This window comes from Pinus tabuliformis, chromosome 4_1 (assembly GCF_031772625.1).
Source record: "Pinus tabuliformis cultivar Carrire ecotype Pingquan chromosome 4_1, CPIR1, whole genome shotgun sequence".
Lineage (NCBI taxonomy): Eukaryota > Viridiplantae > Streptophyta > Pinopsida > Pinales > Pinaceae > Pinus > Pinus tabuliformis.
In genome coordinates, this window is record NC_142303.1 from 624,027,107 (window position 1) to 624,054,003 (window position 26,897).

The 26,897-nt window shown below is 36.6% G+C and overlaps 1 protein-coding gene and 1 pseudogene across 1 annotated transcript; one reads left to right on the plus strand and one right to left on the minus strand.

Moving 5' to 3' along the window:
• The first annotated feature begins 1,871 nt into the window (after nucleotides 1–1,871).
• On the plus strand, nucleotides 1,872–14,258 carry LOC149177570 (monooxygenase 2-like; annotated as a pseudogene).
• A 1,666-nt stretch (nucleotides 14,259–15,924) lies between these two features.
• Nucleotides 15,925–17,214, minus strand: LOC149177571 (disease resistance protein L6-like). Its single transcript, XM_089421795.1, has 2 exons — nucleotides 17,145–17,214; nucleotides 15,925–16,601 (listed from the first exon to the last, which is right to left on the minus strand). The coding sequence occupies exons 1-2, from the start codon at nucleotides 17,212–17,214 to the stop codon at nucleotides 15,925–15,927; spliced, it is 747 nt and encodes a 248-aa protein (XP_089277921.1).
• Nucleotides 17,215–26,897: the final 9,683 nt, after the last annotated feature.

Below are 26,897 nucleotides of genomic sequence, written 5' to 3' on the forward strand. Positions count from 1 at the left end.
ACCAGAAGGGTCCATAGTTGAGGGGTACATGGTTTTCCAGGCCATGGTTCATTTGAGTGAGTACTTACCTCAATTGCATTTTGAAGCTCTGCAATTATGGAATTATAACCAATCTCAATCATTTGAAGGAGAAAAATTAGAGGGAGAAGGGACTTCAAATAGGATAAAAGGTATAAAAAAATGTTAGGAGTTTTTTGTATCTTAAGTTTTATATTACATGGCTTTAAATAATTATTAATTCATTGAATAAAAAAAAATTTCATTGTAGATGTGAAGGAGTGGGAGGCATTACATTTGTATGTTGCATACAATTCTGACTTTATGTTGGAATGGATGGAGAAGTACACTGAAAAAAAGAAATTAGAAGATGAAAATGCATGGGCCGATATATATAATAGACATGGTCAAAACACTACTCGAGGATTGCCTACAAGCCATAAAAGAAAGTGGCCAGAGAGATGCTCGTGGAATTGGCTAAAGGCCAATATTGAACATGAGGCAACAAAAGGGAATAATAGAGTAACACAACAACAATTGAATTTCATTAAAGGATCCATAAATGGGGAGGTGATATATATTAATATATTGCATATATTTAATAAATTTTTTGTTACATTTCATATCCTTGAATCTAATTAGTTGATATTTATGTGAATTTAGGTAAGATATTACAAAGGAATGTGGAATTTTGGTCATCATTTTCGCATCAAAAAAGTTGATGAAAAGAGAAAAACTTATGATTGTGGAGTTTCAACATCATTTGAGGTGGAATGTCGTTCACATGCAAATGATAGACAACCAATCACAAGAACACTTCGCTACTATGGAGTGTTGGAGGACATTATCGAGCTTGATTTAATGTCTTTCACGAAAGTTAGTTTTTGTGTTGAATGGTACAAGCTTATTGAAGTGGGAGAAGAAAAAACTATCTTGCTCCATGATAATGGATTCCATATGATCAATACATCTAGGTTTGAAGCCACTTCTGAACCTTATGTGTTTCCAAGTCAATGTGACCAAAATTTTCTCATTCCAAATTTAGAACGGCCTGGTTGGTCATTTGTGATTGATTATGATCCAAGAGGACGAAGAGTAACATTTGTTCAAGATGTAGAGGACCATGATTTACTTGAAGATGCAGAAGTTCCCCCTGAAGACATAGATGGCCAAGATGGAGATGATGAAGAATTTATTGTCAATGATGCATATCAACAAGATGAAGGCAAAGACGAGTTTATTCAAGTTTCTGAAGGACATGAGCAACCACATGGGCATCAACTCCATGAAGATGATGAATTCATTGATTTAAATTTACCTGTAATTGAAGGTGATGAAGACTATGAAAATGATGGTATTAATTTATTTGTGGATTTAGGGTCTATTAATGATGGGGTATATATGCCATCAGATGAGGAGATTTCATCCGGGAATGACATTTTATGATCACTATGTATACTTTAAGATAGTTTTAAGGATTCACTACAATATAGTTTTTCTTTACAAGTTACACATATGAGTTTTTAATTGTAATGAACATTAAGTAATTTGAATGTTTAATGTTTTACTTGTGAGGATGACATTTTTCGATCACTATGTTTACTTTAAGATGGTTATATGGATTCACTGCAATATAATTTTTCTTTACAAATTAAGTATTGAGTTTTTAATTGTAATGAACATCAAGTAATTTGAATGTTTAAGGTTTTACTTGAAAGACATATATATTTGGTGTTACCGATTCTATTTTCTTATCGGTTTTTTGATCAAGGTTTTCTTATTTTTATGTTATTATGTGTTTTCTTAAGAATGTACCCATGGTTGTTACCGATGCTATTATGGGGGATTCAATGATATTCACTACTTTTATGGAAATGTTAACAAATGCACTAGGGCAAGATGCTGCTATGATGATGCATGAGGTAAGCTTGAATATTGTCTTTTATATGTTCAATTATCTTATATTCCTTATTATATTGTGCTAATTTATGTTTGTGGAACGCAGGCAATCGCTAAAGTCATTCCAACGCCTATAACACCTTATAATACATCTAAGGTAATGATAGTGGTAAAACTTGATCAATATTTTTGTGCATTTAGTTAACTTATTTCACTATATATATTTATTAATATTTGTGTTTTTACTAAGCGTGCATTTTGTTGGCATGCAGGATTCATTTATGCCCCTCAATACAACCAATGTTGGCATGCAGGGATCATTAATGCCCCCATATACATCTAATGTTATGCAAAATGTAAGATTCAACCATTTATTTGTGTGAGTTTGATTATGTTATTTGTTGAGAAATCTAGGGCATATATTTAATAAAGTTTTTGCACAACGACTCCATGATTTATGAGGTGTTACGAAGAGCTACATCATGCCTTCAAATGGATCACCCCATCCGTTTTTCTTCTTCTTGTACATACAATACTATTTTAACAAGTAACCCAAGCAGTATATTATTCCAAAACATGATGTCAAGTTACTTTTCTAGGGTTTTTATGTAATCAAGAGGCCTTTTTAGGGTTTCTTAAATTCAAACCTTAGATCATACTCTTTTCCCTTTATGTCATTCTAGAGATTATCCCACGCCCTAGAAATCAAATCATAAGGAACAAATACTTAAAGATTAAGGTTTCTAAATACTAGGGTATTTCTTAAAATATAAACCCATAAATTCAACCCTACTACATCTTATGATGGACCCTTTAAAAGAAAATTATTATACATACCTCATGGACACCTATCTGTACTGATTAGTATTTAGTAAACAGCACTACATGGTAAACAGCAGAGGCCCCTTCATAAAAACCACTTACAGCTAGTACTCCCCTCCGCTAACAGCTTGTGGTTTCAACATGCAGCTGTTACAACTCAAGGAGGACAGGAAGCTGTAAATCCATGTGGTCAACCAGAAATAGCCCAGCTTATTCATCGTGATCCTGAAAGGTGTGCAAGTGTTTAGCTAATCCGACATCAAGATGTTGACAACCGTAAGGTTGGAGGGCCATTGTTGCTCAAATTCATCAATGTAGATATGTTGATGAGGGTATGACCAGAGCTTACTTATATTGAAGCATGTGAAGGGATTCAAGGGAGAAATGGTGACCAAATCTTCCATAATGTTGGGTCTTGAAGAATCTGATAAAGAGATAAAGCAAACAATGAACGACACATGTGCTATGGGTGTTGATATCCTTACAATGGAACAGTATTTGCAGCCCATGGCTTTCAAAGAACGAAATTTGATTAGTATTGTTGATACAGGCTCTGGAAAAACAATGGCATATCCTTTACCTGCTATTGTTCATGTTAATATGCAACCTTATCTAGCTTCAGATTCTGAACCCTGAATGCGAGCATTCTTGCATTCATAGTCGCTGCATTATTATTTGCGGAAGCTTGCACACACCTTTCATGAAGAAAAGATTATGGTGCTATTACTATTGAGGAAGCTAACTCCACGACAATCTCCTGATTGTTTTGATTGGCATCGCTGATTCTTTGGGTGATAGTCAACAATTTGGATGAATTTCCTGGCGATAGATTAGAATCTAGATAAATATGATGCCAAAAAGAAACTGCTTTGAGCACATTGTAGCTAAACTCCAATTCATGTGTAAATCACACCAGTTCTGGATCGAGGATTGTGAAAGCAGGTTTACTATGGAATAGTTTCTGGTGTTGAATCATTAGGTCTCAAAAGATACAGGCCTGTAATATTGGTTAAGAGGTGCCTCAATTTCCACTGTTCTGGACCTGTAGCACTCAAAGGAAGACATAAATCATGCCAAGAATATTGTGGCCAATAACACTGGACGGGTGAGGAAAGTCGCACAAGTATAAACTTGTAATGTCAATAGAGAAGGGGTTAAAATATGTAGAGTGCCCCAATCCAGATCAACCGCATCTATTCAGCTACCACCGCTTTATCACACAGATCTTGTATAGACATCATGAAAGGGTATTCAGATTTATTTACAAAAAATAGAAATGAATCTTAGATGCCTTATAAAGTATTGATTTGGCCGTAGATTCAATGTGTGCAAGGTCAAGTTGCAGATTGGGTATGGGCATATTTTAGAGCCCAGTTTTGATACAGAGAAAACAACTCTGAGCGAAAATAAGGAAAATGCATTTGTCATGCTTCCCTCATCTTAGAGATGTTGCCCTCATCTTAGAGATGTTGACGTTGATGTTTTGTTGGCCAGAACATTATTGAGGTGGAGAAGCTTAAGAAGATTGGTTTCATTGTTTACTTCATTGATTCAAGGGCATTGATGTAACAACAACTATTAAGGAAAATGCCCCAAGTATTTGTGCTGTATATAAAATATCACAAGGCATGTTGGCTTCAGTTCACCCAGCTTCATCTACAACGTTCGAAATTGGCAGTTTAGAATATTTTAGAGATCATTCCAGTTGCAGTTCATATAGAAACAATTTGAGCTCTCTCAAGACAACTGTTTTCTTTAACAGCATGAGAGGTGGTCATGAAAATGACAACGTCTCATGTGATTATGAAATATGAAATAACATCTACATTAGAGAAAGTGAATGAACCTTTGTCACAGATCTAGAAAAACATTATGATTGAGCTAGAAGGTTAAGGCTTGAACACAAGCATACTCTAGGTATGTTTGCTGTAGCCCAGGAAGAATCACTAAATAAAAAAAGATCAAATCCAATGAACTAGCTCTCCAAAGGACAGAAGGGAGAAGGAAAGCACAGGAAGCACATGCATCTACTCATCAAGGATACAAAATATACTCAATAGAAGAAATTTAATCTGCCACAAATTTTTCATCTGAATCATTCAAGATAGGAGAGGGAGGTTGTTGCAGTCCACAAGGGAAGTTTGCAACATACCACAGTGGCCATCAAAGTTCTTAGAAGTGCAGCAGCTCAAGAAATACAACAGCAATTTCAACTTTTGCTACTTTTGCTTGGAGCTTGTCCTAAGCATGGGTGTTGGGTCTATGAATATATGGCAAATGATAGCCTAGAAGATTGTCTATACTGCAAAGGCAACAGTACTCCCTTTGCATGGTTTTCATGCTTCAGTGTTGCTTGGGAAGTGGCATTTACAGGATTTTTCATCACAGTGCCAAGCCAAAGCCGATTGTTCATCATGACTTGAAGCCTGCTAATATCTTGCTTGACCACAATTTATTAGCAAGATTGGTGATGTGAGTCTTGCTAGGCTTGTGCCTACAAACACTACAACCAGGGTAACAGAATACAAAGACACCATCCCTGCAGGTACATTTTGTTATATTGATCCAGAAAACTAAAGGACTGGTATCTGTGTACCCATGTCTGATTTCTATGCTCTGGGAATATTATTTCTGCAATTGCAGATAGCAAAACCACCCATCACTCTGACACATGCAGTTGAAAGAGTAATTGAAAATGACTGATTTCAACAAATTCTGGACAGTAATGCTGGAGATTGGCCTCTTAAGGAGGCATTATAATTATTAATTAGCAATGTTAGGATTGAAATGTGCAGAGTTGTAGCGCATGGACATATCAGACTTGGAAAAAGATGTTCTGCCAGTACTAGAGAAATCCAAATCCCTGACTGATGGTGGAAGTTTTGTAAATGAGAGTTGTCTAACATAGGTGGCAGAGATTGCCTTATTAAGTTGATAAAGTTTCAAGGAAAAATTTAAATAGTTTCAGTTTTAAAAGGCAGAGGATCAGCAGTCAAGTGAATCAGTTCCAGATTTGGAGGAACAGCATCAGCATAATTCCAAATTTCCAGTGATTAAAGATTATCAGTCATAGAGTCATTTCGCTATTTGAGGACATTTCCAAATTTTCAGAGATTACATGAGAATATTCAGGCAGCATTAAGAGCATTCAAAGGATACAGTTGGCATATTATGCAGCAGATGTGAATTTGGTCCAGATTTGAAGGCATTCAGTTCTCAATTCTTTACACCTTCCTGGAACAAATCAGAAGTATTTTTTATTTTTGCCAGTGTTGAAAATATCGGTATTGGCAAAATATCATTGAGAATCCTTAAAACATCTTATCGGCAATCGGCAAACATAAAAAATCATTTTTTTCAGATTTTTAAACATTAGCCGATATTTTCAAAACATGCTTATATTTAGCCAATATTTTCAAAACATGGCGATATTTAGCCAATATTTTCAAAATATGGCAATATTTAGCCAACATTTAGCCAAAGATTTTCAAAATATCGTGATATTTTCAAATGTGAAAATATCTCAATATTTACCTGCTGAAATATCGTTTGCCCGAAGATATCGCGATATTTGCGATATTTTGCCGATATTCTAACACTGATTTTTAGCATATCATTAAATTTTTATTCCTGAAGATTATAACTGCTTCAAGATTATGCTTTGCTATATATTCTTTCTTTTTTATTGTAAAAGGGTTGGCTTTTGGGAACCCAAACTCTTGTATATTGTAACAGCCTGATATTTCAGAGTTTTTAATTAAAGATCTGGTTTTTGCTTTTGCCAGATTTTGTTTCATGTGTACGTGCTTTCTTGTGTCACATATTCTTTTCATCATATATTTTGCAATTGTGTCAATTATTGGGAAGGGTTAGGTTGAGATTCGACTTCTCTGACATCCCCAGCAAGGTTATGTTCAATTCTGGGCAGATTAAGTAAACATATTGTTAATTTTGATCTCCTCTACATCTCTAGATTATTGTTATTGCACAATTGAAATTTATATTTTGTTGAGTTAATGAAGGATCTTCTCACGCTTTTCAATCCTATCTGTTGATATAAGTGTTCGGACAGAGCATAAATGTTAGCTGATAGTCTCTAAAGTATTCTACCTAGGCCTTCAAGTTGTTGATTAGTCTGTCATAGTTGGATGCTGGCACTTTGAATGGGTCTCTTAAAGGTTGGGTTTATTTGTTAAGCAGGGATTTGTGACTCATTAGCCACCACTCTTCCAAAAACCCCTAAATCTGACCATTATGCTTGATAGGCTGCTGTTCAGTGATGGGGAGCAGCAAAAAGCCTCATAACATTGAGGAAGCCCCCTCTGGTTCAAGGGCCAGCTTCAACCTAAAGCAGATTGAGTTGCTTGGCGCAGTCTCCAACCAATAAACTGCCTTCAAGAAATAGAAACAACAACGCCTATCAAGGAACTCTCAAAGAACATCCCGGCCCCTATGAAGCGATAAACTACTCATCATTAGCGGAGGATTATATTATCACTATTACTCTATAAATCGATAAAGCTTCTTAAGCAAGCCATGTTAAATAAATAAAAAGGCAAATATGGGGCTTGGAAAAAAAAGGCAAGGGAGGACACATTAAGCAACTAAGCGCTCCCTCTACAAAGGCACTCATGGACAATGAATTTCACATAACCTAGTGTAAGACTATGACACCTTTCATATAGTAAACCCCAAGCCATAATGCCTAGCACTTCTACCTATCATTTAAAAGGGTTGACTTAGAAACTATTCCTCCCTTTAGCGTTTGAAACATCTAATAGGGTCATGTGATAACCCTCCCATACCTAAGTATGGTAAATTGTGCATGATCATAAGCTAGTAAGACATTTAAATATGATGTTTGTGTGAAGTGTGACACCTTTCATGAAGTAAACCCCAACCCATAACACCTAGCACTTCTACCTATCATTTAAAAGGGCCGACTTAGGAACTATTCCTCCCTTTAGGGTATGAAACATCTAATAGTGTCATGTAATAACCCTCTCATACCTAAGTATAGGAAATTGTGCACAATCATAAGCTAGTAGGACATTTAAATATGATATTTGTGTGAAGTACTTTGACGGCTTTGACATTGAGTATGGTCCACCGTGATGCATTTATGGTTCTTGAACCAATGATGTTGATCTCACTTGATTCTTTGAGTATGTGTTAGATGATTCTTCCCAGCACAGCCAAGATCCCTTAAGGGATGATATGATACTTCTCCAACTCTTCATAGATGATGTCCAACCATTTTGACGATGACATAGAGAATTTTGACAAAGGAAGTTGGGCACCTTTTGAGGGACGTTGACCTTGGAGGTGACTTGGCATAGTTGATGAGACCCTCCCTCAACCTCAAGAGCTTGGATGTTGGTGATCTAGGCTAGGACGTTGCTTGGAGATTAGTTATGCCCAGGAGATGACAAGCACTCTCAAGCTAACATTGTACCTTCTTCATGAAGAGATGATTGAGGATGATGATGACTTAGTATCCCTCTGAAGGTGATTTCACACCTTCTACCTGTTGAATTTTGTAGCTATGGTCGGTCTTCATAATTTATATTTTAGCCCTTGAAATATGTAGTGAAAATGTAAGACATGTTCTTCATGTCATTATTATTGATTAACCCCTGAAAAGATATTTCAAAGCTCAAAAGAGAAGACTTTGAATTTTGAAATTTGATTTTTTGGCTCCAAACTTGCTAAGTAGGACTTCCTTCAAGTCAAGTCCCCCAGTGAAGAGACACCCATTTGAACAAGCAGAACACTATCTACAGAGCACTCGACCTCCTCCACAAGGCAACATTCAATCTCTCTCACAAGACAAGATATATTCTGGGCATCACTAAGGATTTATGGGCATCACTAAGACCGTTGCAGGTCCTAAATTTTGTTATTTGTTTGATTATGATAAATTTGCTATGCTTATATTTGTGTTGTATGTAGATTACCTGGTCCTAACAGTTAGTTTAAAAATCTCTATCCCATGGTGCAATAAGAAACTGGCAAGTGAAGTTGACATGAAGGACATCAACCTCATGTGTTATTTCTTGGTCTTGGAAGTTTGGCTGAGTTGAGGTGAGCTGGTCCTCGAACAGGGGTAAGTAAGCAATTGAGATTCTGAAGAAGTTTCGGATAATGGACAATAAACCCTAGGCTACTTTTATGATACATATTTTGAAGTTTTCAGTAGATTCAGATTCAGATTTGGTTGATTCGTCAATGTACAAAAAATAGATAGGTTCCCTGACATGTATGGTAGACTTTAGCAATCAAATTTCTATGTGGATGAGATCCCTTGTCTCACAAACAAGGGGATCAGACACCAATTTAGTGTCCAACTTGGCTGTTAATATATCGTTGAGCTGAGGTTGCTGCAAATCTGCTGAAAAATGCATGTGCCATCCTTAGATGTGTTTTTCTGTCCAATTCAGTTCAAAAATTATTTTCTGTCATAGCAGTTTTGCAAATGGTTTTTATTATTTTGGATTGAAATGAAAAAGTAAACCTCTGGCTCATGTACCTGCTTTTTATTTGGCTCTGCTTTTACATATCAATGTCTTACAATGTTTCCAGTTAGCCTGCTCTGTTTTCATTTATCAATTTCTTATGCTTTGTCCGGTTATTATTTGGTTGCTTGCCTATATGTCCTTGAAATATTCTTGGATTTTTATCTCATATACAAACATAAGTTTTTGGTTTTGATCGTTTATGTAATTCACCCAATTGCAGGTCCAATCAACTGTAATCTGCTAAGGATCAACTGGTAGGCCTGTTACACATTTAGTTGAAGCGAAGACACTTGTTTCATTGTATTAAAACATGACTCCACCTAGTGTTGATGGTCCACCAAAGATACCTGTTCCACCTAGTGCTGAAGGTCCAAGAAACGGAGGAGAATCACGCTTTCCTCATCCACCTCTGAATGAAAGGATTCTTTCATCTCTATCGCGATTCGGCATATACTCAATGTGTATACTTCCGTCCATTTTATCTTGCGCTGAGTGGATGTATGACCAGGGTGTCTTTATATCCTATTTTAATGTTTCGCTGCAATTCCTGTATACATGCTGTACATCCACCATTGTTTACATCCAACACGGAACAGGGCTGCTGGTCATCCCTTTTGTTCAGGAGTTGGAGCATACAAAACACACGCATCTATTTTCAGTTAGTCTTTAGCGAATGTTAGAGTTTCTTCATACAAATGTCCTCGCCATTGCTTTATTGAGGCTCGCAAGTGATGATGGTCAATGTTTTGTTCTATTAATCCTAGACTGCCAGCATTTCCAAACATTTTTGAGGTGCTACAAGTCTAATTCATGAAATTGTATATATTCGTGTTGTTGATTTTGCTAGAAATCTAAGGTTGCCAGCATTTCCATGCATTTTTGATTCTGCTACAATTCTAATTCATGTATACGCTCTATATATACACCATTTTTCACATCCAACTGGGTAATAGGTATATACAATTGTTACACATTCGTTCTGTTTATGAGATGGAGCGTGCAAAACACATGCACTCATCTATTTCCTGTCAGTCTTTTTCTAATGCTCGAGTCTCTTCATACAAATGCCTGCGCTATTGTTTTATCAAGATTCATAAGGGAGGATGATCGATGTCTTGCTATAAATGTAAGGCTACTAACATTTCCAAACCTTGTGACCAGAGAATGTGTTCTAAGCCTCCACAGGTTTTTAGTTTTTAGTTTTACCGTTTACAGGGGGTTGATATAGGTGCACCCAGTGGACAGTTAGAAAAATGTCCATATTCATTTGAATATTTTCAAGATTACAATGACCGTAGGGCTCACTAGAGGGGTCTTCCATGGCAGATAGTCCATGCCATGCTAGAATATGGACTCCTAAAAGGTGTGAACCCTGAGTTTAACCAATAGAAATTCAAAATCATATAAGCCAATTCTTATTGGGCACAACATTCTTAACATTCTTTGCAATCACAGCACCTATGAAACCTGGTATCCAAAAACAACATAATAAAACAGAGGAGAAAAAATATGGCTATCCAGATTGATATCAGGTAGCTTTTTATTTCGCATCTAGAGGGTACCTTAAACTTCTATTTTTAAAAAAAAATCTCACTTACATTGGATGTTTTCTTGATTTGCCCATTTTGTTATCCAATGCTTCTCGTCTCAAATCCCTCACTTTTTAGTCTGGTTGGTTCTTTCAGATTAATGCTTCTGCTTCTCTGTTTCAGCTTTAATGCTTCACCTGCTGCTTCTTTGTCTAGGGTATACCTGTTTGTATTCTTTATTTCTGTTCCTGGTCATTTCTGCATCTAGGAGATGGCTTCAGCACTCCCTCATTTCCACTATGACATGATGTACTTTCTATCCCATTAACTATTTTGGTCATCTTTTTTTCACATGCTTTGTAATACTAAGTACTTTTCCTGTCTATCAGTGGAAATCATGAAGTTCGATGCGTGCAAAGGAGTGTGCTTCTGGATACCCTTGCAAAAGAATTGGCTCCAGGAACGATCAGATTCAATGCTAAAGTTGTTTCCATTCAACAGTCTACAGATTCTTCTTTAACTATAGTAAAACTGGGAGATGGAACGCTTATCAAAGCTAAGGTAGCATCTTAAATCCAAACTTCTGACTCCCATTTGAAGTAGTAAAACTTGGGCGTAAATTTAGTAATGAATTGAATCCCCTCTTGCTAAACAAAGGTAATATTAATAACCCATATGCGCTGGTTTCTATCAGACATGAATTTCTGTGGTGGTTTCTCTCATACACGAGTACTAGATGTCCTTTTGTATTTGAGAAAAAACGACAGGGGTCTGTTGAATGCAAGTTTGATCATTAAATCTATCTTCTATGTTATCATGTTTCTCTCAACCATTTGGAATTTGTTTCTACTCACAGGTACTCATAGGTTGTGATGGAGGGAATTCCGTAGTCGCTGAATGGTTGGGTTTTCCAGCCCCTAGTCTTTCTGGGAGATCTGCTATTAGAGGATTGGCAACGTACCCTGAAGGACATAAGTTTGGGCCAAAGGCGCAGTTATTTTGGGGAGAACGTTTGTGGGCAGGTTTTGTTCCATGCAATGAGAAGGATGTTTACTGGTTCACAACCCAGAGTTCACTTCCTTGTGGTATAATATTATAGCACCCTTTGTTATAATTGTTCTGTGGATCATGTGTAGGTGCAGGAAATCATCAATCTTAAAAATAGATTCTTCAAAAATTATTGAAACCTTCTATTATATTCCTTTCAGATAATTTTGAACAACTGCATTGCGTTTGAATTTTTTATCTTGATATTATAATCCTCATATAGTAGTCACAAGCTCTGTGAACTATTTGACAGAAAATAACAAGAATATAAGGCATGCCTAACTGGATGTGTTGCAGATTCAAATATTGGACGTGATCCAAAGAGTATATTGGAAAATGCATTGGAAAGACTTCGAGACTATCCAGAGGAGATTCTGGATATAGTAAAGAAAACTCAAATAGACACTTTAACATTAACGCACTCAGCTTGAGGTGGCCATGGGCAATGTTATTCGGAAAACTATGTAAGGGAAATGTCTGTGTTGCAGGGGATGCAATGCATCCTATGACTCTAGACTTAGTACAAGGTGGATGTTCTACACTTGAGGATGCAGTGGTGCTAGGAAGGTGCTTGGGAGAAGCAATGACAATCACGAATGGTCTAGAAGAAGACAAAAGAATTGAAGCAACACTGAAGAAATATGTGGAGGAGAGGAGATGGAGAGCATTTGGGCTGATAAGTGGAGCATATATAACAGGAATAGTGCAACAAGGATCTGGGCGGCCCAACAAAAAATTACAAATATCAGATCCTATTTTTAGTGGTTCTGCAATTTGATCTATAGTCTTTACCATAAATATGCCTATGGACAAAACTTCAAATATGATTTTCTTCATCAGCAGGCAGATCTTGGGTTGTGTAAATTAGAAAGATAATATAATGCCTTAAGCCTTAAGGGAAATCTTGCTATTTCCCCTTTCTTTCTCCTTACCTTCTCACAATCAGTTTTCTAATTAAATCACTCTAGGAGATTCAACCACCATTAATTGCTTATACTTATTTTTTGGGATTCTAGGAACTGAATCTTTTCCTTAATATGAAGAATCTTAATCATGCCTTGTCATAATTCTCTTTGTTGGATCCTTTGGTAAAGGAGCGGTCTCTTGGGACTTTACGAAAGTAGTGTTTTTTGTCATCCTCTGCAGGTGTAGTAGACACCTGTTGATTGGAGCACTGTACATTTGAGCTTTTGGGGTGCCTTTTCAACTTTTTGTTTAAAAAGGTCCTACATGGATTTAAACTTGGATCGATCCCAAGAGAACTTTTGACTTATCAATTCTATTTTCCCGTGTTGATATGTATGTAGTGTGGGCTCAGTAGCAACACCTTTTAACTTCAATATCAATGACAATGGAGCAACTATGAGCCCTTTTTTGGTTTATTTTTATCAGTGCTCTGTTTTACTCATTTATGTCTCTTTATTTTGAATTTTAATTTAATTTAATTTTGAATTTATAGACAGACTGTGTTATTGGTTATTTTGATCAATACTGGTTTGCTTTTCCTGCTTCTGTTGGCATTTTCCTCATTGAATTGGCGAGGGTTCTGTATTTTTCCACTTATATTTATTTGAATTTTAATTTAGTTTAATTTTGAATTTATAGACAGACTGTGTTATTGGTTGTTTTGATCAATACTGGTTTGCTTTTCCTGTTTCTGTTGGCATTTTCCTGATTGAATTGGCGAGGGTTCCGCATTTTTCCACTTCTATTTATTTGTTTCCTTCTTATTTACTGATTGGGATTTTGTTTGTTGCAGTATTCATGGGCAATGTGAAGTTATCATGTTTGATGTTACTGCACGATTGACTTACAACAATGTCCCAATGTGGCACAGAGATCTTTGCAAGTATCTCTTTTGCAGAGGGGTTGGATCTCTAAGTAGAAATGAAGGTTCCTTAATTGTGTGGTGGCATAACTGCCTAAACCGATTAGCTAAATATCTTTGTGAATTTCAGGGTGTGTGAGAACATTCCTATTGATCTTTGTGGAAACAAGGTTGATGTGAAGAATAGGCAAGTGAAAGCTAAGCAAGTTACTTTTCATAGAAAGAAGAATCTTTAGTACTATGAGATATCTGCAAAAAGTAACTACAACTTTGAGAAGCCATTCTTGTACTTGGCACGAAAGCTCTCAGGGTGAGCCTTTAATCTAGTTTCTGATGCTCCCTAATATGAATGTTATATTTTAAAATTTGCATTGATTCTATAATGCGTTATTTTTATAGGGATCCATACCTTCATTTTGTGGAGTCACCTACTCTTGCTCCTCCTGAGGTTCAGATAGACCTTGCAACCCAGCAGCAGTAAGTAGAATGCTATTTTCTTATTATTTTTTGTTAACTTTTATTGAAATAATTTGTTCCATTTCTAAAAGATTGAAACTTTGGCTTACAATCTTTTATGTTGTTAGGTACGACGCAGAACTTGTAGTAGTTGCGGCCTAACCCCTTCCAGATGACAATGATGATGCTTTTGAATAGCTTTGTTAACATGCTTTTGCATATTTAGGGATTGGCGGATTCAATTAGTTTTGTATCATTGGAGTTTGCTCTTGAGTTCCGACATTTAATTCTGATTTGTATTTGGGGCTTAGAATAGCATTATCACATCTCTCTATATGTGATTTGGGTACTGTGCAAATGTTTTCATCGGTGGAGTTAGCTAAGCTATCTTAGCTCAACTCCATCACAGAACTATTTTTATATGCTAAGACGATTTTTTTCCGTTATATACTCTTGCACATTTTGCACAAGAACTTTTTGTACTCTTCAAATATTTCAAGAATGCTCAAGTGCCTTTCGGTGTGTACTGTCGGGGGAAATGCTAGTTATGTTGATTGTTGCTTGTAATATTAGGCTTGTTAAAACTTTCTCTGAAAATTCTAGCTATGTCTGAGGATTTATTTTAACTCTGAAATTGGTTTACATAGTTGATAACTGTGGCTATCAAGCCTGCCTGGGTATTCTTGTGGGTATGTTGTCTATCGAACACATAAAGGTATCGCCATTTCATTAATTGGGCTCTCGATTGATTTCTGCATAAAGATTCGCATTGTCTAAATCTAAAGTCGTTTCCATTCAACAGTCTACAGATTCTTCTTTAACTATAGTGAAACTGGAAAAATGTGAAACTACTTGGAAAGAACATTCAAAATGATTTTATTTATTTACAATAATTTTTTATATTGTCTCTAGAGAGATAATAGTTTGAATTATGGACATGTAGTCTCTATAGAGACAATATGTTTTTAATCTCAGCTATTGTCTCTAAAAAGACAAAAATGTAATTGTCTCTAAAGAGACACAAATGAAGTTGTCTCTAGAGAGACAAATGAAATTGTCTCTAGAGAGACAAATCAAATTGTCTCTTAATAGACAATAATTCTTGTCTTTATAGAGACAATAATAATATGTGTTCTATATTATCTTTATAGAGACAAATTTTTGAGACATTATATTTTGAGACACCTGCTTAAAGACAATATTTAAGACAATACACAAGTTTCTTTTTGTCTTAAGTTAAAACAATTGACTCAAATATTGTATTAAATATTGTCTTAAAACCCCCCTACTTAAAACCCCCTACATGTAGTAGTGCTGTATGTATAACACTCTTAAATTCCTTGTTGAAATTGTGAAAGATATTGAGGAGATCGGACAGTTCTCCCATCGGAGATATATCAGTTGTCGTAACTCCGCTGCACTGAATACGATTTCAACAAAAGAACCTTCACCCCTAAGCACTTCCAACCTGCTTAGGTTGCAGTTGCCCGTAACGTTTTTGAAAATTTGTTCGCGACCATTTCCATAATCCATGCTAATTCCTCACATCATCTGAATTGTTCACTCAGACCTGTTAAAAATATGATTTTTTCTTAAAAAATTTCAAAACAAAAAGGCAATTTAGATATGGCAATGCTAATTTGAAAATCCGTGGAGATCTTCAACATACGTACAGGCGATGAGGGGGAAAGAGTACGAAGAAGATTGACATTTGATCGCGAAAGCCGAAGCGGATGTTCCTTCTCTGCTACATCTCTGCCGAGATCGCGGAGGTGGTCGTGCATTCTTATACACTCTTCACTGTCGATCTCTACAAGGCCTTTGTTCTCTAAGATATGGAGACCAGCCATCCGTCCCAGCCAGATCCGTTCCATATTGTGATGGCGGTGTCTCTGTTTTCTCCTATAGAAAAACAGGCGACGTCTAAAAAGAGTTCCTGCTCCTCTTTATCCAGACCATCATAGCTAATTTTAAGTTTGCTATGAATATCCGTGGGAAGTATTCTTCTGATTTTTTCTAACTGTCTTTTCCAAATCTCAGAATCTTTTCCACGAATAACCGCTCCAATGACCTTAAGAGATAAGGGCAATCCATCACAGAAATCCAAAAAATCTTCAACCAGTTGTTCAAATCCCGTCATAGGACAACTTTGGTCAAAGGCATGCGAGCAGAATAGTGCTCTAGAATGTTGCCGGTTAAGGCCTGTTTGCTTGTAAATAGACGCATATATAATTCCCGAGCTTGTAAGTACATCCCTATTGTGAGAAGTAACCAAGATTAAACTACTGGCCTGAATGGTATCTATCACCGGTGAAAACAATGCGTCAAGTTGATCAATATGATCAACATCATCTAAGACTATCAGAGATTGGGGGGAGGATGAGAGATGCTTTCGGAGCTTCTCTTTTCCTTCATCAATGTTTCTTATTTGCTCGTCCTGCAAATGAGCCAAGTCTTTAAGAAGTTGTGTCTTCAATGAACTTAAAGAGCTCTTGGCTGCGGTTTCTCTCACATCAGACAGAAAACAAGATCAATCATAATTTGATCTGTGTCTGTTGAAAAATTCTTTTGCAAGGGTTGTTTTCCCTACACTGCCAAGACCCACAATTCCCACAACCTTAGTCTTCTGGCTTTGCTGCTGCAAGAGCACCATTCTTTCCACGTCTTCTATTTTCTCAACAAGGCCAGTAGGGTATTTGGCCACATTAAGAGGTGTTTTCCTAACCTTTCACCACACTTCTTCGACGACCGCATCAACTAGCTGCCCTTCGTCACTGAACAATATGCACGATATATTGATTGAGAAACATTTCCGAAAATATAGTATGATATACCTTATTATTCATTAAATAACTAAGAAAAAAAAAGTGGAGAGAGTATGGCGCTTACCCGTCGTATGCATTCATATCAAAACTGCTTTTATTGGAGACAAGATAGAGAGCATCCCTCCATTTTTTCAGAGTGCTAGGATCATATCGTGGCTTCTTTTTGTCGGTACGAGGATCCAATGTTGTCTTGTTTTCTAGCCATTGCAGATCTCGAGCATACCTTCCCTTTTCGCCCAGTAGACACGGAGAGATACAGAGGAGGATACTCTGGACTCCAGTGAGCACTCCATCTCCGCTCCGCGTCCAGCGAAGTTCCAAAGGATCGACATTATGGAAGACCGGAATAATGGTGGACACGGATTAGTTCATCAAGACACCATCTCGCTTGAGCATATGTTGGAGAAAATATTGTGACATGCACTGAGGCGGTTCGAATAACCTCTTCCTTACGCAATACATTCGACATGCACTGTGCATAAGGAAGATGCCCACTTGCACGACTTGCAGAAGAAGTGTAAAGATCATGTAAAAACTCTCGAGGTTGTTCAAACAACTATCATTGTCATGCATGAATGGTCAATGCAATACAAAGGGCATCGCTTGAATTGGGAAATAAAATAGGGAAACAAATAGAGTTAGAGAAATCAAAGATTTGGATGATCATCTAGAATAACAACCAAATCACCTCGTTCATTGCCAATATTCAGGCCTCATATGCACAAATATACAACAACATGGATTTCATGGTGAAATCGCATAAGATCCCATCAGTTGGCTCACTCACTGAAGCCAAACGTAGGAATCAAGTGAGGTAGGAGATTGAATAATACTTGGATCATTTTAGATAGATCGCCACCAAGGAAGATCTTGAAGTGAACAGGAATAATATACATAATTACATTGGTGGCCCTGTCCAAATCAATACTGTGTTTCTCCTGCTAAATAAGGAAAATCATACCAGTTCCAAATCGGTGTACTTGGATTCCATGGAGGCTAGAGTCCGCTTCCATCCTGATACCATCACACATTTTGGGGAAGACATCACACAGTATAAAGCTTGACACCGTTATGTGACTGAGAAACAACAAGTTGAAGTGGTTGAGCTAGAGTTTCCCCAAACTCAAACTTATCTTGTTTTGTCTTATTAGGCTATCTAGTTGGATCTGACCATCCTTCAACACATTAAACCTCTCTTTTTTCATTGGATAACATATTTTTAACTTTAATATGTTCATTAGGAAGGTTTATGGATAATTGCATATTTGTGCCTAATATTATTTATTTTCGTGGAATATTGTGAGAATATTGGGCAGATTATGAAGATTTGGAGGAGGAGATAATTTAGGGACTTGATCCCTACTACATGATGATCAATATTGAATAGTAAATCAACTCAATATCATGAAATCATGCACAAATTCTGGAGCTCTAATGATTGAGAAAATATAGGAATGTCTTCCCTATTATTTAATGCAGATTCCTAGTGTTGGCAACCAGATCCACTATTTGAGGGATTTTGGAGGGGAAAGCTTCCTGCGTTCATGGGGAATTCTTCTTAATCATTTTTTATAAGTACCAAGTCGAATTTTCCTCTAGGGGTTGATTTTTATTAGTCTTCTTGTGGGGAGAACTCCTATTTTTGCAGCTCCACTTTCATTTCTTGCAGTGATATAATTGTATTGATGAAAATAATAAAGATTTGTTCCATGTTCATCTTCTAAATCTTGGTCTCGTTCATAGGACTCTGAGCTTCTTTGGGCTTGGCCATCCTAGGAGCATCAAAGCCCTTTTGTATCATTTATTTTTCTTCTTTTCACTTCTTATTCACATGCATCTCTTGTTCTTGTATTTTTCTATTTTTGCATTTAGTATTAATGATTTCTTATTGTGGGATTGGGTTAAATGGTTGAAGTAAGTTATTTTGCAGGATCACAAGCATCATTTACTCCTTGGAATATCTTTAGAAGGTCATATTAATCATTGATATACTTGGATTAGTTTGCTTATTCCCAAATCTAAATTTCTGGAAGTCCCTTGTGGCAAATAGTAGTAATGTTTTTCTATTTTTAGAACATGCTAATGAGCTTCTATTGAGCTGGTTCCACTTTAATTATATCATTTAGGTTAATGAAAAAATTTATCCCATTTCATTTTCACTAGATTAGGTTAGGCATTTGATAGATTAACTAGCTCACTAGTTCTCGAATTTGTAGATTTTAGACTAGTATTTTTCTGTTATTTTTTAGCATGTGTTAATAGAGGTATTTTTGAGTGATTCCACTTGGAATGGAGACCTAAGACATCCTATTCAATAAATTAAAAAATTCCCATCCAATTTGGATTTGATTTGCTTGGTCATTACGGTGAATTATAACATCTTGTAGCAGCCTCTAACTTCCTGTAGCAGCTTCTTGTAGAACTCTTCCAGCCTGTATATACTTGCCCAAATTTGCTCAAAAATATTGGATTTTGTCCCTTATGGTTGACTCATAACCCTTAGGCTCTAAATCAATGGTTGAGGAGGAATAAACACCACTTAGGACTTGCCCTTTTACCCTTGCAAAACATCTCAACAATTTGGGTTAATGACATATTTATGAATTGGATAATACAATACTGATTTTCTTGATTGCCACATCTAATGAACTTTATCAATGGATCTAAACTCTTTGAAATGTAATGATTGATATTTATTTCATGTTCTTTTCTTTATGCAATTAGAATAGTTTTCTTTCCTTTTATTTTTTTTCTTGCAATAGGTTAAGGTTTCCATTTCGAGTATTTCCATTTCTGCAATTAGTGTAGGATTTGATTACATTCACTACATTACATTATGAAAGCGAAAGAAGGACACATTGTATGTTTCACATATAGTGTCGACACCTTTTAAGTTTGTATGAATCCCAGGTTGATAATTAAATTTGGTAGCATTGGGAATTGCAACATTCTTGTTGCAATATTGAGGCTCATCTATAGTATCACTTTCATGTCATGGAATTAAGTGCTTCTGTCAAAAGTTGAGAAGGGTGTTGGCTCTTCTCTTAGCTGTTGAACATGGGGAGTTTTTAACACATGCCATGATATCAATGAAGTAAGTTGTTGTTTAAAATGACGCTAAATGGTGAAAAATAAGCTAAACTTTTCACTTCCTCCAGACTTTTGAGAGAAATGTGGATAAGAATGTATGTTGTTGCAGCCAAAAGGGGAGAGATATTCCTTGCAGCAAATGAGGGCCCCTATCCCATAATTCTTTTGGGCATAAAAAAATTAGTGTCATTCACCCCATAACAACACAAATTACAACGAGAAAGGTATGCGAGTGTTATTGTTTTCTTTGTGTGCATTCAAGATAAAGGAAGGTGTGAATTTAAAGGCTAAAAGTAGTGCTTAAAGAGGTTAATGATTAGCAGATGGATCGCTGCTATTGTAAGGATAAAAATAGACAAGAGGAGCACTCGTTGTTTGTGAGTTATCTTGCAAAGATATTTAGTAGAATACGAGTTATAGTGGCAGCTGGTAGTTAGGTCACACCATTTATTTAAGGTAGTTACCAACTCTCCATTGCCTATTTTTAGGTTTGAATTACTTTTATGATCACAAAAAGGTATTAAAAAATGATTTCCTATCCTTATTGTATATGCTAGTTTTGTCATTTGAAGGGATAAATTGGAAAAACCCATAATCCAAAAAAATCATTAAGTCATAATAAAATCAAATTTGGATCTAGATTTATGGTTCTCAAAAACATCATAAATTAGAGAAAGAGTCAGATATGGATATCCTAAATCTACAAAACTGAAAAGTTCAAAAAAAATATCATTTAATATTTGTCCAAATCTAGATATTAGGTGGATACATATTTCTTTGAAGGTCGGATCTGGAAATTTAGCATCCAAATATCCTTGAGCTACTATGTGTTGAAATACTTTTAAAAGAAATTCTAGGATCTAGATATCCGAAAAATTCTTCAAAAGGCAGCATACAAAATTTCCAATATGTGGATACTGAGAATCCAAGTAAATATTATTGTGTTCTAATGAAAATGCAAAATGCAGATAAAGGTTACTATAAAGCATTTTTAATAGGTTTTTAAACAATTTTACAATTTAATTTTAAAAGGAAAAAATTGAGGTGAAATGTAAGAGGAAAATCAATTTTTCAATCAATCTAATCAATTTGATGCTAAAACTAGAAAATTCTTACAAAATTCAGAATTCAAAACGTCAAAATAATTGTTTCCTATATGATTATTATAAATATTATTATGAACATAAAATTTAGATTCCATAATTATATGGTGACAATGTTTGTAAATGGCTGATGGTGCATAATCCTAAAATTACTCCTAGAATCTAACAAATCAACATACCTGGTCCAAATGAGGAGGCTGAGGAAGTTGACAGAATTCCTCCAACGACAACGAGGTGTAACCAAACCTGGCACCAACCAACCAACCTCATGCAAAAATTCCTCTAGTGCCAACCAACCTTGCAAAAAAACCAACAAATAATTTAAAAAATTGTAAAAAACCATAAAAAAAAATGTGGAAAAAAGAACAATTCATGCACATACGTGATCGTTTCCTCCAACGAACCAACGAGCCATCCGAAATAGCAGCACTCAACACAATAACAATAACACACTAACAGCGCAGAATATTCTACAACAACGCCAGGGCCCTCATATATATAAACGGTTTTTTGGATGAAAAACTAGTTCGACCGAACTAATTTTTTGTCGATTTTTAAACTCTAGAAAAAAAGCCATTTAACGGTCGACGTTAATCTAAAAGGCCAATTATTCAACAAAATGTTAGTATAATAGTTCGGTTGAATAAATATAAAAAAATCACCTAAAGAAAATTTTGGTTCGTCCGAAAAATTGAGATTGTGAAATTTTCCAGGGAATTTCTCACAAAAGTGTAACCCAAATTCACATTTTCACCCACCTATACCTGTACTCTACTGTAACATGTGCTGGAACTTCATGTACCTTTTATCCCGTTGACCTACCTGTAAGACCTGAGCCTGTAAATATGTCTCATAAGAACTCAAAGTTGTTAAGTGGCTCACTTGTATCCGTCTGTTAAGGGCATCTGCAACCTTGTTCTCTTTACCTTTAATGTACTTGATTTGAAAGTCAAACTCGTTGAACGTGTCCAACCATTTAGCTTTCCCAGAATGGAAATTTGGTTGGTCAAATAGATGCCTCACTACACTGTGATCACCCATCAGTACAAATCTCCTGCCAAGAGAATAGTGCCTCCACATCTTCAATACATGGATGATCACTGCCAACTCAAGATCATGTGTCAGATAATTCTACTCGTGCTCATTTAGATTTCTTGACTCATGGCATATTACATGTCCCTCATGCATAAGAACTCCACCAAGTCCTCTTTTGCAAGCATCCTTTCATACCACAAATTCTTTGTCTAGATCTACAATCCTTAGCACTAAAGCATGTGTCAACAATTGTTTCAACTGCTAAAAACTTGTTGCACATTCCTTTGTCCATTGAAAATTCTTACCTTTCCTTTGTAATGTTGTGATGGGATATGCAATCTGTGAGAAGTTCTTGATGAACCTCTTGTAATAACCCATAAATGATCTTACCTCATCCACATTCCTAGGAGCGGCCCACCCCATGATATCCCTTATCTTTTCTGGATCTACTGCTATGCCTTCCTTGGAAACCACATGTCCCAAGCAATGTACCTTTTTCTAAAAGAAACTGAATTTTCTAAACTTAGCATACAACTAATGCTCTCTTATCAATCTCAATACTACTGCTAAATGTTCGGCATGCTCTTCTTCACTCTTAGAATATATCAAGATTTCATCAATGAACATAATAAAAAAAAATTCCAAATAAGGACACAACACATTATTCATCATGTACATAAAAGTAGTCGGAGCATTAGTCAAACCAAACGGAACTACAAAAAACTCATAATGTCCATACATGGTCTAGGAATATGTCTTGTAAATGTCATCCTCCTGTATGTGTACCTGATGATAACCAGATCTCAGATCAATCTTTGAGAACACTACTGCTCCCTTCAACTGATTGAATGAATCATCAATCCTCGACAACATCTACTTGTTCTTAATGGTCATTTGTTCAACTTCCAGTAATAAATGCACAACCTTAGAGTATCGTCCTTCTTCTTCACAAAAATTACCAGTGCGCCCCATGGTAATACACCTGGCCTAATATATCCCTTTTCAAGCATTTCCTTCAACTACAACTTCAGCTCTACCAACTCTGGAGTGATCATCATGTATGGTGCTTTTGATGCTGTTGCTACCCCTAGTACCATCTCAATAGAAAATTCTACTTCTTTGTGAGGCAGAAACTCTAAAATATCTGTGGGAAATACATCTTGAAATTGTTGTAAAACCGAGTACTTGCTCAAAACATCCACATCCTCAACTTCCTTACCTTTGTCATTGGAAATATGTACTACAAATAAAAAACACCCTTTTATGCGACTGCGCTTTGCCTGGATATTTGTCACCATCCTAACTAATGTTTCTTTCTTCTTACTCTGTAAGACTCTCTGTTCTCCATTATCATCCAAACACTCAATGGCTTTGTCATAACAATCCACCTTGTTCCTATGGAGATACAACCAATCCATACCCAAAATCATACTATATGATCCCAACGGTAATACATTCAAATGTGTTGATGTAGGTATACCATTCAACTCAAATGCACAAGCTCTTATCCAATGATGAACTTTCTTCTTTGTACCTATAGCCAACTACACTAACCAAGACTTTTCATTTACTTCTCTATTCAAACCACACTTATCCACCAGGCCAGGATTAACATAACTATAATTATATCTAGGGTCAATCAAAATAGAAACATCTTGGTCACAAAACTTACCATCTATCTCGATGATATACGCCTGGTGATCTTCCTGCCTATTATCCAACGTTGCATAGATCTGAGGAGCACTATGTCCAACATCCCTATTCTTTTGTGCCTCCTGGGCACTGTAAATATGTGGTATAACACCCTGATGTTTTGGAAAATCTCTTTGACGATGATCTTTGCCACAAGTCCAACATTGTATGGGCTTCCTATCATCATCCTTTTTATGCTCAAATCAAATTCTTGTCCTCTATCAGATGCATTTTGAACTCCTTGTGCAGCGTTGCATTCTCTTTGTTACTTGTTTCTGTTGAAAATGGCAACAAGAAATGTTATAAATAGCATTTCTATAAGTAGCATCTCAGGTACCAGTGTTGGAAATAGCAACAAGGAAAGATAAAATAGAAATGCTAAAAATAGCATTGCTATAAATAGAATTTCGAGATAGATTCTTATTTTAGTTAGTCCCTAAACTAAAATTGAGAAGTAAAATTTGAATTTAATCTTAGCAGCTGTTTGTAAAATAATTAATTAATTCATCTTGAGTTAATTAGTTGGAGAAAATCAAACATCAAGTCTATGTGAAGGCATGCAACAGTTATCCCTTTGATTGAGGAAGTTATCCCTTAATTAAGGAGATAAGGATGAGTTGTATTTGAGTTGTAATTAGTTAGCTCAGTTAACTGATTTAAGTCCAATTAAATTAGTTCCAAATAGTTGGAGGAACTAATTGTGAGTTCAATCAGTTAATGCATGCATGCATGCAACTAGTGTTCTCTAGATAACTGAATATTCTCTCATAAATAACTCATGCATGTCAGTTTAGAGAAAGACCCAGTTGTGATTAAAGGAAGGGACAATGTACTATCAGTTGGAGGAATTTTTCTATAAAGGAAACTCATCCATGCAGAAGGAATTATCTCCTTCAAGATTGCGCAGTTACTTGTGAGTTTGACGAGTGTGTGATGATGCCAATTCACACAGGTGGCAGCATTGGACCCCAGGAGAAACTGCGCAAGGAAATAGGAGGCTTGGAGGGTAGAGGAGAAGGTTTTTGAGAAGCCTTTGATTGTCTATGAGCAGCAGAGAGATTGTACTGAGAGTTGGATAGCTTGTGAGCTAAAGCTTTGTGTAATCTGGACATATTTCCACTTGTATGATAATACAGAGATTAGGTTTTTTAGCTGAGGCTTTCCCTAGAGTATTCTTCTGTGTTCATGTGTGATTGATTTCTTATTCTCTATTATATGTGTTCTATTTGATCTTGCTCAAAATCGATTAAGCTTCCACAAGTTTGTTTGTAGAAGTAGATCAAGTATTTTGCTTTAGTATATTGCATTATCTGGTGATCTATAGTGGGAATTTCTACATGGTATCAGAGCAATGGTGATCAAAGTGAAGAACAGTATACAAAGAAGGGAGAAGTTCAAAGGTTGAAGTTCTTGATTATAGAATTTGAATTCTCATCACATCTCAAAATTTCACCAATGGCGTTCAACGGTTTAAGACTTGAGTATGCACTTGATGACAGCTCAAATTATATAGCCTGGAAGGATTGTATGGAAGCAATGTTAGAGGACAACGGTCTAAAGGACTTCATTGATCAAGAATTCCCCAAGCCAGCAGCAACTAATGCCCAAGAATTGGCAGAATGGAAGAAATGTGTGGCTAGAGTGAGGAGAATCCTTTTGGAGGGAGTTCGAGACGACATAGTCTCAAGTTTCCATGGGAAGGAGACACCATTTTCAATGTGGAAAACATTGAAAGATCTATATCAGAATAGCAGTGATCAGAGGGAGCTGGTGCTGAAAGACAAGCTTCAGAAAATCAAGTGTTAAAAGGGCGACACGATCTCTACATATCTGAACAATCTCACCACCTGCAGGGATGAGCATGGAAGTGTAGGGATCATGACAACCAATGATGACATGGTGAGTCTTGCTCTCCTCGGTCTTCCTAAGAGTTAGAATAGCTACCAAGACTCGGTAAATGGAAGAGAGAAACTGCTAGATTGGGAACAACCTTAGTCAGATCTGATGCAGGAGGAGATAAGGAGGAGCACCAGAGATAGTTCTTCATCCAAGGAGGATGAAGAAAATTGCACCTTAGCGAGTAAGGTAAAGAAAGGGAAGGAGAAGGATTCTCATCCCAAATCGATTTCTTCCCATGGTGGGAAGAAGTTTGATAAATCGAAAGTGCGATGTTTTCATTGTCATGAGGTGGGCCATTATGCAACAAATTGTCCACTGAAGAAATCCAAGAAGGGATCCAAGGAAGGATTAGAAGGTGAGGCACTAGCCTCACAGTTCGAGTTGGATTTCACCCTCATCACATGCATGGTTCCATCCATGGTGGGATGTGGTTGGCTTCTTGACAGTGGAGCTTCATTCCACATGACCGGCAATAAGAGTTTGTTCAATACCTTGGTGGAGAAAGGTCTCCAGATACTCATAGAGATGGGTAATGATGAACAGTATAGTGTCTCAGGAGTAGGCACAATTGTTTTTTAGAGGGAGCATGGAGCTCACATTACCTTGAAAAATGTGAAGTATATGCCAGGACTGAGGAAAAACTTGGTATCGATTGCAATGCTGGAAGACAAAGGCTATGATGTAGTCTTCAGTAAGGGAAAGGTTTTCCTTAGACATGTCACCACGAGACAGGTGAAGCAGATCAGTTCATGAGTCAAGAACCTGTATTCTTTTGAGGTTCAAGATGCATGCAAAGCCTTGAAGAGAAAGGCAACTGTTGGAGACTTAGTGGTTAAGAGGGAGAGTACATTACCTCTCAACATGAAGTGCCAGAAGAAGTCTCAGACAATTGTGAAGGAGCCATAATTGGTGAAGCAGCTTGAGGAGGTTGTGGAGCAGCCACAACTAGAGAAGCCGAGAGGAGATCAAGTGGAGGCATCCACTCATGCAGAGACCTCCAATAGGGGGAAATTTCGAGCCAAGTGGGCAGAGAGATCACATGCATCCATACCTCCAGGTAGGAGGTGGGGCGATGTGGAGTGATAGTCCCAAGAAGGCTGGAATAGGGGCAGGATCATTGAGGTACCCAACCTCTTTGATTAGACCTTGCTACGGGA

Excerpts from the sequence above, each read along its gene's own strand:
- LOC149177571 (XM_089421795.1), bottom strand. The coding sequence starts at position 17,214 with ATGGAGTGCTCACTGGAGTCCAGAGTATCCTCCTCTGTATCTCTCCGT. Across the intron at positions 16,602-17,144 it reads CTACTGGGCGAAAAGGGAAG|AAACCGCAGCCAAGAGCTCT; the intron begins GTATGCTCGAGA and ends CTGATGTGAGAG.